The sequence below is a fragment of the Aspergillus heteromorphus genome (genome assembly GCF_003184545.1).
Source record: "Aspergillus heteromorphus CBS 117.55 chromosome Unknown BO70scaffold_2, whole genome shotgun sequence".
In the NCBI taxonomy this organism is placed as follows: Eukaryota; Fungi; Ascomycota; class Eurotiomycetes; order Eurotiales; family Aspergillaceae; genus Aspergillus; species Aspergillus heteromorphus.
In genome coordinates, this window is record NW_020290407.1 from 1,462,750 (window position 1) to 1,479,989 (window position 17,240).

Genomic DNA, 17,240 nt, shown 5'->3' on the forward strand with positions numbered 1-17,240 from the left:
GCCGGCTCAGACAGACACCCCAGTCACAACTGCTTTTCTTCGCTCCAACTCCCGAGTGTAAAGACCAGCGGGTGGTCTTTTTCTTCTCATGTTTACAGAGAAGGAAACCCGTCATGGATCATTCATCTAAGGGAGTATTCAATATAACCCCCCGTCTTTCCTACTGAGGGATAAGATATCCAATCCATCCAACAGCAGTTAGGTTTATTGGAGTCATTAACTAGAACTAGGTGAGTAGTCATGAAATGACTACCGGTACAATATTTTGATTTCAGCTTGAGGGCTATATATCATCTATTTATCTACTTACTGAATTATTCACTCACTTACATACTTAATCACTATTTACTTATTTATACTTCCTCCCAGTCCCAGATATCTATCCTGCGTCCTTATATGTCAGCAATATCTACATTCGACCCTGACTTCCGCAATGATTACGAGTCCTCACTATCCCATATCGATATAACTTTGACGACACTATCGGAAGAAAAGAGAAAGAGCGAACCAGATATTCAAACCAACCCAACACAACACCACACCACCACCAGGATCCAAATTCCAACTCCAACTCCACCTCACTCCAGCTCCCGAGCCCGTCTGTACTCCCAAGTCCCCAGTTGATAATCCTATTCCATGGCAGATGAGCTGCATGCAACATAATCCTAAAATCTTATGGATATGGATCATGAAATGCCTACACAACTTCAAAAAAGTGTTAGAGCAAGCACTCAGCACGGTTAGAAGTGCGAACTAACCACATCCCCTCAGTGGAGAAGCCATAGTAAAACCGGCCATAGCACCTCCCTGCCCCATGTCTGGCTTCCTGATGGGGGTTTCAATTTTTCTATTTCCATTCCCTGGAAAGAAGGTAGACAGTTCTGCTGAATTGACTTCCTTCCTTTATTTCTTTCTTTCTTTTTGCTTTCAGTAAAACCACATTATCTAACCTTCAACCCTCTAACTAACATTCCAAGTTCCCGGAGTTGCTATGGGATGATAATAAAGCTAACAGAAAGAAAAGAAGAAAAAATAAAAAAAAGAAATCTTACAATTGACGCTGGGAAGGAGATTTCGAAAGCTTGCTTCTTTTTGATATGACTCAAGATGGATGGATGGATGGATGGATGGATTGAAAACCGCCTCTCTCTCCCCTCTCAGATTCATAATCCGATGAATCGTCTGAGGCCTATGCCACCTACCTGTCTACCCATCCATCCATCTATCTGTCTCAAAGCCCCGACATGCCTCTCTCTCTCTCTCTCTCTTTCTCTCTCTCTCTCTTTCTCTCAAAATGATACCTAAAACCTAATACCTAATACCTACTACCTACTACCCACCATCAATCTCAATGACGACTCTTTATACATGTACGTGCGTACATAGTATGGAAGAGAAGACCAAGAGTGGGATATATCCCCATTCTCTATCCTTGTTGACACATAGCCCTAGGGAATGGGAGAAAGAATAGGCATTATAAGTATACATCTAACACCGACAAATGTGGGCAAGTTGACCTGCACTACACTGCACTGCACTGTAGCATACTGTACTACACAACTATAATTATAACTATACCTGCCTATTAAATCTCATCCTGTCCCATCTTATCCCGTCCCTGTCTTATACATATATACCTACATATATACATACATAAGATATAATCCGTAATCCCGGTCGATAGTACCTCTATTTATCTCTACTAAGATATAGTATCTATCCATCTATCCATCTATCCATCTATCCATCTATCCATCTATCCATCTATCCATCTATCCATCTATCTACAGGGAGGTTGGGTGTGTGTATGTGTATGTATGTATGTTAAAGCCAGACTACTTATCCAAGCAAATAAGAATAGGCATAGTTATGGTATAGTATGGTATGGTATAGTGTGATGTGATGTAACTATTGGTCAGGTATTCAGTCAACCAAGTGTCAAGTGTCTGTGTCTGTGTCTGTCAGGCTAGGCCTTACGCCGAAATGGTGTTCAGATCATGAGCATGAGCATGAGCATGAGCATGAGCATGATATCTCCCTAACAATCTACCTTACCTACCTAACAACCTACCTAACAACCTACCTACCTAAAAAGTATATATACATCGATATGGGATAAATGACTGGTAAGAAGAAAGGTCGGAGAGATCAGATGAATTTACAATCTACAGGAACTTTACATGTCCTGTCGTAGGTACCTACCTATGTGTATGATGGTCCTGTTTTATTTGTGTATGGTTCTGTTTGGAAAGGACTGGCCGATGGATGGATGGATGGATGGATGGATGGATGGATGGATGGATGGATGGATGTATAGTATGTACTATCGAGTGTGGGTGGGTGTGGGTGTCAATCACTTGGGATACAACAAAAGTTCATCTGTCTAGCGGAAGTCAATCACAGCGTTGTAAACTATTGAAGTAGACTAACTTGGTCACATTCGAGTAAATGCTAAGGTCCTGTTACGTATCCAGCATGGAAGTCTTGTGGGATCTAATTCCATTCGAACGCGGTACTTTTCTCCTGAAGTCGTGCGTGCCGTATGTACTTGTCATCTACAGTCCGTCCATAGTTCATAATTTCAGTTTCTTGAGCCAGCCAGGCTTCAGATCTAAACTCAGCTAAGGCGACAAACAAACGCCATACGTGGCACAGCGGGAAACCAAGACAGTCGGGACAGCAGCCATGCCCGGGTGGGTTGACTTGACTAGTGCGGAGTGCGGGTGGTAAGGGAAAGGTATTCTTTGGGGAATTGCGACAATAGGCAAAAATGTGACAATAAAGATGTAAAAAGAAATCAAACGAGAATCGGAAAACCGCGGATAGAGACCGGGCCGGACCACTGGCGGTGTCAGGAACACCCGAAGGACTTGTCGAGGGCGAAAGGAATGTGACTCGTAGCGTCACGCCTGGTGTCGGCAGAAGCCAACGCGTCAAGACGATGCGAACCAGACGTGCGCACGAGATCCCACTCTTATCCTCCCCGGGCCCTTAGTCTAAGATCCAGCTGTCGGCCCGCCGACTCTATCCGGGCCCGGACGCGAGTCCTTCATCTTTACTAAATTTACTCAGCGGGCTTCTCACCCTCGGCAGCCGGGGCCTCCTCGTCCTTCTTGTCGGCAGCGGGGGCGCTCGGCTCGGCGGCGGGCTCAGCCTCGGATGAGGTCCAGAGCGTCTAGAGGGGGTTAGCGGAGTCCATGTCCAAATCGAACACTCCAGCTTACCAGGTTATCTCTGAGGAGCTGCATAATCAGGGTGGAGTCCTTGTAGCTCTCCTCGCTCAGGGTGTCAAGCTCTGCGACATACGTTAGCCGAATCCGACATAGTTTCAGCCGCCACACATACCGGCAATAGCATCGTCGAAAGCGAGCTTGGCCAGGTGGCAGGCCTGGTCGGGGGAGTTGAGGATCTCATAGTAGAAAACGGAGAAGTTCAGGGCCAGGCCGAGACGGATGGGGTGGGTGGGGGCAAGGTCGGTTTGGGCGACTTCGGTCGCGCTCTTGTAGGCCTCGAGGGAGGCGTCGGCGGCACCCTTGCGGCGGTCGCCAACGGCGAACTCGGCGAGATAACGGTGGTAGTCACCCTTCCTGTTAGAGAGCAGATGTCATCAGTACCGGTCGCGATCGCATCGGGAACAGACAGGACGCGAACGCACATCTTGTGGTAGAAGACCTTGGACTCGCCGCTCTGGGCAGAGGGGATCAGGTGCTGGTCGAGAACCTCGAGGATGTCATCGCAGATCTTGGCAAGCTCGGCCTCGATCTTCTGACGGTACTCCTTAATGAGGGTGACCTGGGACTCGTTGCCCTTGGACTCTTCTTTTTGCTCGATGGAGGTGACGATTCTCCAGGACGCACGACGGGCACCGATGACGTTCTTGTAGGCAACAGACAGGAGATTCCGCTCCTCGACGGTGAGCTCGACATTGGCGGAGGCGACGACCTTCATGTTCTCAACCATCTCTGTGGAAGACGTCGTTAATATGGGAGATCAGCGGTCGGGCAGGACGACGCACCTTCGTAGCGCTCAGCCTGCTCGGCGAGCTTGGCGAGGTAGACAGCATCTTCGTGACCCATTGTGAATGATTATCTAGACAGGAAAGCAGAGGTTAGTGGGGAGTCAACACTTATAAATAGATGTCGGGATGAAGAGTTGGGGGAACTGGGGAGCGCCACACAGGACGAGGAATCGATAGTGCAGAAGCGAGGGGCAGGCAGTCACAGGGTAAAAGTGAGGCTGTGAAGTCAAGTGGTGCAAGGAACACGAAAGCGATAAACGCCCTCCCCTCCTTTTCCCTGTTTCCCGGGCCAGCTCGTCATACGTATTCCGACGACCAAATCAGATAGAACCAAAATCCGGTCGTCTTCGCCCGCGCCCTCACGACCCCTGATCACCCACATCCCCGACCAGGATGTACTGCGACGATCGCGGGATTGGTGGTCGTGGTCGTGGTCGTATGCGGCCGTCACTCGGCTAGCCGTGGACTGGCTGCTGTGTTCGCGATCGAGCGTAGTCTAGACGGGCGCCCATGAAGAGAGGAGGGGAAAACATCCAGGCAGAGGCAGCCATTTACCGCGCAACCCCGTCCAGGGTCGTGGCCCGACTTGCAGAGCCGCCCGATGCGAACGGGCGGTCACTTGCGATCGGAGGTACCGGCGGGAGTGACGGGGTAGTGGTGGATGACGCTGGAGGGGTGGAAGGGAATTGGAAGAGTATGGAAGACGGAGGGGAAGATGACGACGGTAGGGGAACGGGATAAGCAGATCACAGAAGAGGCTCACCTGAGATGAAGCAGCAGATAGGAGTTGGTATGGTCTGGAGGATGGCAAGAGCGAGGGTTAGAAGGAATTGAAAAGGAGAGGATGCAAAAGGCGGGTAATTTGTTTGGCAAGAAAAGTTGGGGATTGGGGGTGAGGCTGTCTTTTTGTTTTCCCTTTCGTTTTTTTTTTAATTAAGGAATGGGGGGGTGGGTGGAATATGACTTAAGCAGGGGGAGGGGAAGAGAAGTGGGAGAGGAGAGGAGAGGAGAAGTGGAAAGGCAGGAAGAGAATGGGTCGGTTAGTTGGTTGGGGAGGGGGGGGGAAAGGATTGGGTTGGTACTGTACTGACTGGTGAATGAGTTAAGGTGAAGGTGAGTGGAAGGAAGAGTGGCAGTAAGCAGAAGTGGTGGTGATGAGAGAGGGAGGGAAGGAGAGAAGAGAGAGAGAGAGAGAGAGAGAAGAGAGAGAGAAGGCAGTAGTCAAGATGGGCCCAGGTTGCAGTGGAGGAGGTTTAGTAGGAGGAGAGAGGGGAGAGGGGAAGGAAGACGAGGGAAGGAGGGGAGCAGCAATTAATGGCCCAGCCGGAAGGGGGGAATTCGACCAGAAAGGGGAGGCCGACCACGACTCCTACTATCTCCATTCTACTAGTAGTCTAGACGTCTAGTGGCCAGGAATCATCCCTCTCCAACAAACGACAGCATCATCATCAGTATCATCATCATCCTCCTCCTCCTCCTCCTCCTTCTCCCTTAGAAGCAGGCAGGCAGGCAGGCCAGACTGCCTGCTGGCTGCTGGCTGGCTGGCTGGCTGGAGTGTCCCTCCCATTGCCTCTCCTAATACCTACCTCTCCCCCATAGTCTACTACGCCATAACCGTATCGTACGGCACCCGGCTGCACCGCCCCCCACCATCGCCCTGGTCCGCCATACCGTGACCTAACCGTAATTCTCGGCCCTCCCACGGTTTCCTGGCATTTATTTCACGGGGTACGGAGTAGAGACGGAGAGAACCAGACAGAAGCACTTAGTCGGAAGAGTGAGTCTTTGGCGATGACACCACCCGGAGAAGATCTCTCTGGTGGCGGCCCGCAAGCAAGGCATCGATCCGTACTGGAAATGTACATACTGTACAGAAGTATACGGAGTACAGACACCACAATCCTCCTCCCTCTATTATCTAGGTATCTAGAATCCGGCGCTTCTCCTGAATCCCAAATCGAATTCGTGACAGCCTCCTCTGTCGCCCTGTGTGTGTGGCTCGGTGGGCCTCCATCGTCATCCCTATTTCACTCCCGCCAATCGTCCCGTCTGCCGCAGTGATCCCAGACCGTCGCCGAAGCAGACGGCGGGCGACGAACAGGTCTCTAAGGATGTATTAGTATTAGTATTAGTATTATTATTGACGGCAACTGGGTCAAAGGGGGGGGGGTGATTCCTGATTCCTTCTGGAACCTCGGGGGAAATAATGGGCTGGTGCGACTATTGATTGAATATTGATTGGGAGGCAGGCGATCCTGCCTATAATTAACTATTGCCCGTCGTCATTCGGCATGCCATTCAGGGATCGGCTGGACGGGAGTTCACCTTGAGAGCCTAGAAGTATGTCTGTTCCCGAGAGCCCAGCGCGTACGGAGTAGAGAGTAGATACATCACGGCTGGACTGGATCACATCAGCAAGAAGTACGAGATAGTTCTACTGCTGCCTGAGGTACAAAGGAAGTACTGCACGAAGTCATGGATCATCATTAATCCTGTCGTCCTCAACAACCCCAACAGCCACGGCCGCCATCTCGTAATTCCGGATCCGACGCGGTGAATCCATCACAATGACTAAGACGCTCACCTGACCCCGCTGACTCACTTCCTCAGTTACTTCATTACGGAGTACTATCACATGATCAGCCAAGCCACGCTCCAGTCCAACCATGTCGTCATGCCCCCCGGTCTCGATCTTCCTTAGGTAACATGCCACTGCAACCGACTACAAGTACCTTAAGGCTGCCAGCCTACCACCGACGTAGCTACGTACCTTACTCTTAACTTCCATCTTCAAACTCAACTCACCACCCTTCTACCATCCAACTACCACCTACCCCTCATCCATCACCACCACCACCACCCTCACCATGCTCCGCCAATCCATCACCAGACCCGTCACCACTGCCAACCGACTCCTCCTCACCCGGTCCTTCTCAGCTCTCACTCCCAGAATGGGTGCTGGCGATACCGGCGCTCCCCGGGCCGGAGGCGCTGCTCAATCGTATGTTGCTATTCTATCCCCTCATCTCACTTCCCTTCTCAGAGTCTAGAGACTCTCTACACATTTCCCTTCCATCACTCCAGTCGATATAGCCCAAATGACATCATCATCATCATCATCATCAACACTCCCAACCTCACCTCCACCTACCTTCTACCACCTCTACTAGCTATAACCTAACTAACCACTCTTCAACCAGCGATTCCTTCACCAAGCGCGAAGCCGCCCAGGAGAACCTCTACGTCCACGAGAAGGAGCTCCAGAAGTGCGTGCCTTCCCCATCCATCCCCCTCATACCACCCCATCCAACAACAGACAAAGAACCCCAAAAGCAATTAGCAGAAAGACAGCCAGTCAGCCATACAGACAAACAGACAAACAAAAACTAACTAACCCGCCATCATCAGACTCCGCGCGCTAAAAGCCAAGGTCGCCGAGCAGCGCAAGCACCTGGACGAGCTGGACAAGCACATGTATGTCTTTCTCCCTCATCTCTTTACTATATTTGCTCTTGTTGTTTGATCGTTTGATTGCTTGATTGGGGGAAAAAATAATGAAAATGGCTAATGAGAATATTTGTTCAGTGAGGACTTCACCAAGAACCAGGGCGGGGAGCAGAACTAATTTGAATTGTCTACCTGTCTACGACGTGACCTTTTTATCTACGCTTGAGCGTATCCGATCTGATATGATTCCAATCCAATCCAATCCAATCCAGCGTGGCTCGTTGAGTTGCGATCGGATGAGATGATGTTAATACCTACCTATCTACCTACTTCCTTCCTACCTACATGCCTACCTACGTTGCTGGTTTAGCTCTACCTACATACCTACAACCTACACCTACATATCTACCAATCTACCGGAAGCATTCGTGTAATCTACCACGTACTCTCTTCTCTCTTCTCTCCTCCCCCAATTCCTTCCTTCTAATTCTACATGAACTTGAACAGGAGCAAACACAGCCCGGTAATCCACATTCCATTCAAGCCGAGTATCATTATTTTCCCAGTACGGACTCCACTCCCAACGATGAATGAAACACAAACAGAAGAAGAAAAAAAAAAAAAAAAGGCCAATCCTGATGAAACCATCCCGGATCTCAAGTTTGCGTTTACTAGTTAGTTAGTTACATCATCTATCGTCGTCCCATGTAAGAACGGTAGAAATCGTCCGCCGCGCTGCCGCCCATGGTGGAGCCGCCGAGGCCGTAGCCGAAGCGCGACGACAGCGACTGCCCGGCCTTCTGCGCGGCGGTGACCTTGGCTTGCAGCTCGCTGGTGCCTTGGTCGATGACCTGCAGCTGCGCGAGGTGGGTGTTGAGGATGCGGACGATTTGGGAGATCTGATAGGAGAATGATAGTTAGTATGGCGATGGAGAAGGATAGGGAATGGAAGAGGTTACGCACCGGTTCGTCGGCCTTGTTGGTCTTGCTCAGGGTTGACGACGCGCTGTTGACTTCTTCGATCATGCTGGCTAGATCCTTGCCCATCTCGTCTAGACGCTCGGAGAGCTTCTCGGCCGATTTGTATCTGGTCTGGTCAGCGACATGCTTGTTTGTTTGTTATGAAGGGAAGGTGAGGGGGGAAGACGGCATACGTTCTCTCGCGCTCCTGGTCCGGTCCCTGGAGGGTCTCGCCCGGTCCCACTTGCTTGGACATCATCTCATCGACCTCGCGCTCGTACCGGTCCAGCCACGAGGCGAGCTCTTCCTGCTGGCCCTCGACGGACGCCAGCTGGCGTTCGACTTCCTGGGTTGCCCGCTCTGCGTCCACTGTGCTACCGTACAGCTTCTGCACCTTGGTGCCGTTCTCCACTAGCATCCGGTCCCATTCCGCTACCTTCTCGGCCTGGTCGCGGAAGTCCTTCTGGTACTTGGTCAGATCGGTGGCCCACCGGGTGATGATCTCGTCCATGGTCTTGTTCTTGAGGCGGGACTGCGCCGGGGGAGTCGGGCCCGCGGTGGATGCGCCGAGCCCGATGCCGCCCGTCGCGGTGGTCGCGGTGGTGCCTGTAGTGGTTGTCGTGGCGCCGGGGGTCGCGGACATCGTGGGCTTGTCGCTGGCCGTGGTGGTGGGGGCCGTGGGAGCAGCGCTGGCAGGCTGTGTAGACGGGGTGCTCGCCGCAGGCTTAGCACCGAATAATCCTCCAGCGGCAGGGGCGGCCGGCGCTGCGGAAGCTGCAGGGGCCGCGGGAGCTGTGGTGGCCGCGGGCTTAGCAGCACCGAGTCCGGCAAACAACCCCCCGGCCGGGGCAGGTGTTGACGACGGGGTCGCCGATGAAGTGGTTGCCCCGAGGGTTGGGAAGAGAGACTTTTGTGGGGCCGCGGCCGAAGCAGCCGGGGTGGTAGCGGGTTGGGGGGTTAACGAGAAAGCGGGCTTGGTGGCATCGGCTCCAGATGACGGCGCCTTGAAAAGAGAAGACGTCTGCGCGGCTCCGCTTCCTATCGCCGAAGAGGAACCTGCCGGCGCAGGGGCCTGTCCGAAGAGAGTGCTAGGTCCATTGGTAGTGGTGCTCGGGGCAGCAGCTTGGTTGGTATTCGGGAAAAGACTACCCCCTGCGGCCGGCGTCGGGTTGGATCCAAAGGTGGTCTGCGGCGTGGTCGATCCGAAAAGGCCACCCCCGGATGGCTGCTGCGCAGCAGGGAACAGGGACGGAGTGGTAGATGGGGCGGTGGTGGTCATGGAGGAGGGTGGAGTCGATGAGGTGGTGGCAGGAGTCTTCGAGTTCAGGTTTCCGAAGAGACCCCCAGGCTTTTGTGCCGCCTGGCCAAACAGCGGTTGCGCCTGGCCAGACGCCCCGGCCGGGGGAGGACCAGCGGGCGTGGTGGATGAGGCGCCGCCGAACAAAGAACCTCCAGTCTGACCAGGGGTGGAGGTGGCATTGCCAAAGAGCCCTCCGGTAGGATTCGAGGCATTCCCAAAGAGCCCGCTAGTGGCTGTCGGTGCCGAGCCAGGTGTAGCTTCGCTCTTGTTGGGGGTTTGTGATGAGTTGCCACCGAACAGGGGCGTAGTCTGACCGGCGGCTCCAGACTGGTTCTGAGCGCCAAAGCTGAAGCCGGTTGTACCACTGGCCCCGGCGCCGCCAAACAAAGGCGAGGAGGTGCCACTCGCCGGAGCCGCTACATTTCCAAACAGCGCGCCCGGGGCAGCGCTCGATCCAGAGGTCGCGCCGGCAGATCCGAACGGGCTCGGTTTGGACGCGCCAGCTGTGCCGAAGGAGAAGGGGTTGGACATGATTGTGGATGGTGGGGGAGGGGGGGAGGTGCAGGACGACAGGAACCGACAGGGCTGCCCTGGAGGAGAGAAAAAAGAGTCAGTTCCGAGGACGGGTGAGGAGAAGTGAGTGAGGGCCTAAACTTACTGCGCCCGGGGATGAGAGGCGGTGGGAAACGAGGGAAGCAATTGGGACTGAGCTGTAAGTCGCGCCGAGCTTGTCCAACACGCGGGCAGACACAATCAATTGACCGACGGGCTGCTGGATGGACTGGAATGAATGAATGTTGAATGTATTGAAGTCGGTTGATCTTCTTCGCCGGGCTCGCGCTTGGCGCGGCTGGCGGCTGGGAGAACCTCAGGCAGCCGGCATGCAGGTGGTCAGGCAGAAAGGCGGTCAGGCAGTCAGGCAGTCAGGCAGAAAGGCAGTAAGGCAGTAAGGCAGCGAGGTGGCGTGCCCGGGTCTGCCTCAGGCGCGGCCCAGACTCGCCTCGAACCGGCGATCAGAAGGACAACAACATCCCCCCGTTTCATTGCCATTTCTGCCGTCGCTCGTCGGCCTCTGACTCTCTCACGGACCCCTGCATCCCCGCCTGCATGATCTACACCTGGAACACCAATTTATCCTGATGTCGGAACGGCTATCCCGCCCCTCCAGTCCCTACTTGGAGCCCCCGAGGACGAGCGTGGACTTGGAAGACCCCCGGGCCCACGATTCCGGTGAGCACCAGCCTCGACCTCGCAGCATCGCCATCGACCGTCCACTGACCTCCCAGCCCCAGCGACTAACAGCGACGACGAACACTTCTCCGATGCCAGCGAGGGCCACGAGCGCGCCCCGTCCCAGCCCCCGTCCGGCCGCGCCTCCCCTATCCCCTTAACCCGAGTCGAGAAGGTCGACGAGGATCCCTCCCACGGCGAAGTGCCCGGCACAGCGGCATACGAGGTTCGCGAGCAGGATGCGGTGCCCGACCAGATTGAAGTGATTCCGGAGGGCTCGCGCAGCCGGAGTGCGTCAGCTACGGAGCAGCAGCGGCCGCTGACGCCGAACTCGCCCATCCCGCGGACCGTCGTCGAGAAAGTCGACCTGGACCAACCGAGCCACGGCGATGTCCCTGGCACCCCAGCATACGAGCTTCGAAAGGCGGACGCCGTACCGGATGTGGTGATGACGGCCGCGGACTCCGACGACACTACAACCTCCGACCCCATCCCGGGATCCTTCGAGACCGAACCATCGGTCCCAGAGACAGTGCTGTCTCGAGTAGACTCCGACGAAAGCAAGCAGCCAAATCCAAGTGACGCCGAGCCAGACCAGACGCACGTCGTCCCCGACACCCCAGGTAAGCGCGCATTTCTCTTGATCTACGACATAGGTTTCAGGGACGATTGACCAATTCAGATTCGCCATCAAGCCATCGAAGTCACGCCAGCCGGGAGCCATCAGTGAACGACGAGGCGAACGAGGAGGAAGACGAGGAGGCAGCGGACCCGCCCGCGGCGGACGACTTTGACGACTTTGGGGAGGAGCAAGCAGGCGATGACGATGACGACTTTGGCGACTTCGACGACTTCGACGATGACTTCGAAGAGCCGACAGAGGCAGCAGAGGCCGAACCAGCCGACATCCAGGCCTCACAGCCTCCCACACCCCCTTCAGTCGTACGCATCCCCTCAAAACCCAAACCCCATATACTGACCAACTCATCACAGCCCCCCATCCTAGACCTCTCCTCCATCCCCTCGCTCTCCTCCCTCCAATCAATCCTCGCTTCCCCCCTCGACCGCCTCTTCCCCAGCACAACCGACACAGCAACACTGCCCCCCCTCGACCCAATCCCCAACCCCACCGCCATCTTCAACACCGAGCGCTCCCTCTCCCTCTGGTCCCAACTCGTGGCGCCACCCCCCCTGCAGCCGCAAAACTGGGTAAAATCGCGCATCCGACGCCTCTTCCTCGTCTCGCTCGGCGTCCCCGTCGACCTCGACGAGATCCTCCCCGCCTCCAAACAAAAGAAACTCATCCTCCCCTCCGTCAACCCCGACCACGACCACCACCACCACCACCTCCCCTCCACGCCCACCACGAACACCAACCCCGCACACTCCCGCTCGCAAAGCACCGCCGCCAACCGCGACAGCACCAGCAGTCCCGGCCCCAACCACCCCACCTCCACAGCCGCAAAGCGAACCTCCACCAGACGCAGAGAACCCTCCCCGCCACCGGACCTCGATCTCCCCTCCGTCCGGAGACTTTGTACGACCACTGATGCTGCGCTGGAGGGTTTCACGGACGGGGAGCTGCGCGGTCATGTTGGGGAGTTAGAGACGGTCACGTTGCGCGCGAGCTCCGTGCTCGAGTATTGGTTGAAGAGGTTAGATGGGCTGGTTAGTGAGAAGGAGGCGTTTGAGGGCGTTATTGAGAATTTGGTTAGTCATGCCAGACGCGTGAGGAAGTGAGTTGTGTGGTGTATGTCTTTATACATACATGCATGTTTGGGGTGGTGGTGTAGATGATGTGGAAGGGATTGTGTGGTATGAAAAATATGGAGCGTTGACATGTGCGATGTGGTGATAAGGAAGTGAGGATTGAGGAAGTGAGAAGTGAGTGAAGTGGCCGGCTCGATAGATATAAATATGATTATTTAATTAATGATTACATGTCTTTTCTTTTGTGCTGCTGTTGTGGATTTATATTGGGTTTAGAGGGATATTTAATTCTCTTTTTTTTTTCTTTTTTTTTTCCCCTTGGCTAATAGATGGTGTATCATTGTTGATTATGCTAGATGAATGAGTGAATACATAAGTGAATGAATAAGAGTAACAGATATATACTATATACCCCGTACTACAGTAGATAATTCAAGTATGATCGATCGCAGCACGGCGGTAAAGATATAAGTAACTTAGTATATATATATCTACTAGGTACCAAGTATGTTGTTTACATCAAACATCATACCACACCAATAGTAGTATCAGACCCTCTCTCTCTACTCTGTTAGATGCCTCCTCCTCCTCCTCCTCCTCCTTCTACGCCTACGCCTATACATAACATCCCAACCACCACTGCACGTTCCATCTAACCCACCCCTCCACCTCCACCTCCACTCACAATAAAACATATAGTACACCCACCCACCTACTACCCCCTCTTCCACCCCTCTCTACAACCAAACTGCACAGTAGAAAGAGAAAGAGAAAGAGAAAGAAGTGATAATCAGCACCATAACCATCGGAGTATCCATTCTCATTTCGATTTCCATTGTCAATCATCTAGTTAACTAACTAACTATGCACAACTAGATGACAAATCCAGATGCATAACTAACTAACTATGCACAGCCGGCCCGCTCCGCTCCGCCCAGCCTAGCCCAGCCCCGCCCAGTCCAGTGTGTCCGGATCAGTGGAGCAGAGGATGGAATCTAGGCTTTTGGGAATCAGGAAGAAAGAAAAAGAAAAGAGAAGAGAAGATACCACCAAACTAAGCCAAGCCAGTAAGTAAGTCGGTTAGTTAGCTAGTTAGCTAGTTAGCTAGTCAGCTAGTGCAGCCACCTAGCTGTATCTACAACGCGCCTGCACGATGTAATGTATCAATCACGCCGTGCCACGCCGTTCCACGCCATACAGCACTGTCGAATGGCGGGAGAGGAAAAAGGAAGAAGAAGAAGAAGAAGAGGCGGAGAGAGAAAAGAGAATGTAGAAAAGGACAGACGGCATAGCCAATCGAATTGAATTGGAAACACGCAGGATTCGGGTATCTTATACTACAGGGTGAAAGCAACGCCAGCTAGCTAACGGGGAGATAGGAGGAGGGGCAGGAGGAGAAACAAGCGAAGAGTACAACGGTAAAGGCGTGAGGAGCGCTAAGATGATGCTGGTATTGTGGACGCTCCAGGCAGAATGCAGAAGTGAAATGAGGAGAAGTGATGAAGCATGAGTGGCTGGTTATGTGAGGGTGGGGTAGGAGTAGAGGTGGTTGTCTAATCCAGGGTAATGACCATCGGCTCAGCCCCAAGCCCGATGTCGGAGGCGATGCGCTCGAATTTGGGGCGCTGGGATGCAGGCGGCGCGGAGGGAACGCGGTCGGTAGACTTGCGCTTTCCAGTCGTAGATGTAGTTGGGGAGGTGGGCGCTGAGATGTGCGGGGACTGGGAGGTCGAGCCCGAGCCTGAGGCCACGGCAGGTTCGGGGATTGAGTCGGCGTCGGTTTTCAGAGTCCAGGAGCCGTCGCGCTTCACGCTGATGGCACGCGCGCCGTCCAGCTGGCCCGACTGGTTCAGCGACTCGTGCACGGCAACGAGGAACCCGTCGATGATGAGGGTGTGGGGTCGCGCGTCTTTCTTGCAGATCGGACACCACCAGTCCTCCTTCAGGACGCGCCGTTTGGACAACGAGGCCCGGGTGCGGATGAAGGTCTCGTGGTCGAAGCACTCCTGGTGCGTGCAGAAGCGGCCGCGGGCCGGACGGTTAAAGATGCGGGCGGTAAACGGGTCGACGAGGTTGATGGCCAGATCGTCGCTGACAATGCTGATTTCATCGTCCGCGTCGGGCGTCATCCGTTTGAGGATCTGTTTCTGGGATTCTTCCGCGGGAAGGATTCTTGCCGCGGCAAGACCGGGATCGAGAGCGAAGATGCTCATGATCTCGATGCCCATCGCGTAGAGTGCATCTCGCATTTCGGCGTTGCTGCGGATGAGGTGGATGGTGAGGGTGTTGCGACCTTCCTGGATGCCCTCGGTGAGTTCGAGGGGCAGGTCTTTGCCGTTATGCTGGCGGCGGCGGACGAACATCTCCTGATCGTTGAGGAAAACGTACATCACGCTGGGCCAGGTGGTCTCGGTAGTGCACCAGGTCTCTTCTGCGACGGTCTGCGCCTCGGGATCGGCTTTGACGGAGCGGAGGCGAAGCAGGAGGTGGCCGTGCCGGAGGGTACGCGTTGGGTTGTATGGGTCTTCTCCCTTGGTCGCCTTCGGGAGACGGTCGAAGACTTTCCTGGGTATGTCAAAGGTCCAGTGGAATGAGCATTCGTACTGGCCCAGAGCAACGGGGGCTGCCGCGAAGGAATGCAGGGAGTGATAGAGCTCGCCCTCTTTGTCGCCGCTGGGGCCCTGCTCGACCATCAGGTTGATCGGACCGCGCAGGTGAGCCACATGCAGTCCGTCGCGGATTGGATCGGGTCGGCGAGTGGGAGGCGGAAGCGGGCCCGGCGGAGGCAGCAATAGAGGCCAGGCTTGGGCGGGAGGCGCCTGCCGGGTCTGCCATCCGGTTGCCATTCTAGGCGCTTGATTCTGGGCTCGGGCCTGGGCTTGGATCTGAGCTTGGACCTGGGATTGGTTCTGAGCTTGGGTCTGGGCTTGGAACTGAGCCTGGGTCTGGGCACGGGGTGGACGCCCGCGTCGTCGTTGCCCGGGTGGCGCTAGAGCGGGAGCTGGAGCGGGCGCGGGAACAGACGACGCGGGTGTCATGGGATCGTGAGCTGGATGGGGAGAGGCCAGTTGGGAAGGGAAGACCATCTGATGTGGACTGCTCGCTGAGCTTGAGGTCCGACGCGAGAGGGCCGAGCGAATGTTCCCCGCGGGGTGGGCCTGCTGAAGGGCCTGAAGCTGATGCGCCGGCATGTGCGGTGATTGCGTGCTATGCATTCCGCTGAGCTGTGAATGAAAGGCCATGGGGACGGGGGTACCGACAGGCGACGGGGATATTTGAGCATATTGCGCCGGCATGTGTGATACGGTTGGATGCGAAGCGTTCCTGGCCATAGCAGGGTGCGAACTCACTCTGGCGTCATACGGCATCGATGACGGAACTGTTGGCGGCGGCGGCGGCTTGGTAGCGGGGAGGGGCGCCGAAGCTGGGGCTGGAGTCTGCGAGTGAATGTCGCTGCTGGGCGGCACGAGCGCTTTGTGATACATGGAGAGGATGGTGTTCCGTTCAGTGCTGGCCCGCTCCGGCGACACGGGCCGGGGCCCATCCAGCCGATCGTCGGTGTATTTGACGTCCTTATTGAAGATGCTGAACAGGTTGGTCTCCCTCACGCCGGGCAACCGTCGATACAGGGCCAGGAAGATGATATACTGCCACGCGTGAGAGCGGATAGAAAACGTCATGATAATCTCCTCGACCAACGGAGGGAGCCCGCGCTTCACCGTCAGGCGCTCGAAGGACTCCCAGTTCCGCGCGAGGAGCACCAGCGAGTTCATGATCTGCTCCAACGCATTCCGCCACCAGATAAAGCCCACCAGGTTGTGCCACGGCTCCGGGAAGTGCACACACCATTTCAGAAAATCCCCCGACAGCCGACGGTTATCGACCAGTAGCTGCTTGACCACCGCCAGGCCTTTATCCTGCTCCGGACCGAACCCCGGGAGTTTGCGGAGCTCCGAGGGCGCAAACGACGACAGGCAATACATCTGGTGGATCGCTAGGAAGACCGGGTCGCCGTCTATCAGCGAACTCTGCATGAGCCGGATCCGCGGCGACTCGACAACCTCCGACATGTTCATGAGCTGGCCGGCCCCCGACGCAAAGGATTCCAGGCTCACCCGCCAATGGTTGAAGAGCTGTTGGTTCACCTGCAGCATGGGAACTGTGTGCATGGCCGGCTGGGGTGTTGGCGTGACTGTCGCGGCCATGCCCGGAGACGCCCGTGGGCCCGCTCGGGGATCTCGCGTGGCGGGCATTTGAGCCACGGGGCATGGTTGTTGCAGGGGCCGTGGCGGAAGGGGGATGGTGGTGGGATTGTCCGATTGACTACTCCTGGGCCCGGACCAGGATCCCTGGACCGGCTCGGCCAACGGGGCAGGGGCCACAGAGTCTCCCGCGGTGTGCGGCGCATGTACTGGAGGAGCTGGCGCGGGCATAGGCGGCGTGCCCCCGTTGGGCGGAGAGGGCAGGGTCGTCACGGCGGGACTGGCGCTGACGGGGGGACCAGAGACAACATGACGATCGATGGCACCGACGGGACTGGTATGGGAGCAAGGGATGCTTGGGTCGGGGGAGGGG

General features: G+C 55.3%; 5 protein-coding genes across 5 annotated transcripts; 2 read left to right on the top strand and 3 right to left on the bottom strand.

Annotated features, from left to right (window-relative positions):
• Positions 1-2,824: 2,824 nt before the first annotated feature.
• artA (14-3-3 adaptor artA) lies at positions 2,825-4,302 on the bottom strand. The gene is made up of 6 exons (XM_025548790.1): positions 4,016-4,302; positions 3,656-3,962; positions 3,346-3,587; positions 3,225-3,295; positions 3,150-3,175; positions 2,825-3,076 (listed from the first exon to the last, which is right to left on the bottom strand). Exons 1-6 carry the CDS (start codon positions 4,074-4,076, stop codon positions 3,025-3,027), a joined length of 759 nt encoding a protein of 252 aa, XP_025403571.1. The 5' UTR covers positions 4,077-4,302; the 3' UTR covers positions 2,825-3,024.
• Positions 4,303-6,454: 2,152 nt separating this feature from the next.
• BO70DRAFT_86208 (uncharacterized protein) lies at positions 6,455-7,727 on the top strand. Its single transcript, XM_025548791.1, has 5 exons — positions 6,455-6,571; positions 6,629-7,019; positions 7,219-7,284; positions 7,427-7,492; positions 7,604-7,727. Exons 2-5 carry the CDS (start codon positions 6,886-6,888, stop codon positions 7,641-7,643), a joined length of 306 nt encoding a protein of 101 aa, XP_025403572.1. The 5' UTR covers positions 6,455-6,571; positions 6,629-6,885; the 3' UTR covers positions 7,644-7,727.
• Positions 7,728-8,081: 354 nt separating this feature from the next.
• On the bottom strand, positions 8,082-10,517 carry BO70DRAFT_85622 (putative nucleoporin Nsp1). Its single transcript, XM_025548789.1, has 4 exons — positions 10,384-10,517; positions 8,620-10,315; positions 8,429-8,552; positions 8,082-8,364 (listed from the first exon to the last, which is right to left on the bottom strand). Exons 2-4 carry the CDS (start codon positions 10,254-10,256, stop codon positions 8,158-8,160), a joined length of 1,968 nt encoding a protein of 655 aa, XP_025403573.1. The 5' UTR covers positions 10,257-10,315; positions 10,384-10,517; the 3' UTR covers positions 8,082-8,157.
• BO70DRAFT_376882 (DUF5102 domain-containing protein) lies at positions 10,477-13,290 on the top strand (the record flags this gene model as incomplete). The annotated part of the gene is made up of 8 exons (XM_025545155.1): positions 10,477-10,955; positions 11,018-11,578; positions 11,638-11,897; positions 11,949-12,665; positions 12,815-12,839; positions 13,090-13,124; positions 13,164-13,170; positions 13,241-13,290. Exons 1-8 carry the CDS (start codon positions 10,865-10,867, stop codon positions 13,288-13,290), a joined length of 1,746 nt encoding a protein of 581 aa, XP_025403574.1. The 5' UTR covers positions 10,477-10,864.
• Positions 13,291-13,945: 655 nt separating this feature from the next.
• On the bottom strand, positions 13,946-16,896 carry BO70DRAFT_358564 (MIZ zinc finger domain protein). Its single transcript, XM_025542322.1, has one exon. The coding sequence runs from the start codon at positions 16,832-16,834 to the stop codon at positions 14,219-14,221; it is 2,616 nt and encodes an 871-aa protein (XP_025403575.1). The 5' UTR covers positions 16,835-16,896; the 3' UTR covers positions 13,946-14,218.
• Positions 16,897-17,240: the final 344 nt, after the last annotated feature.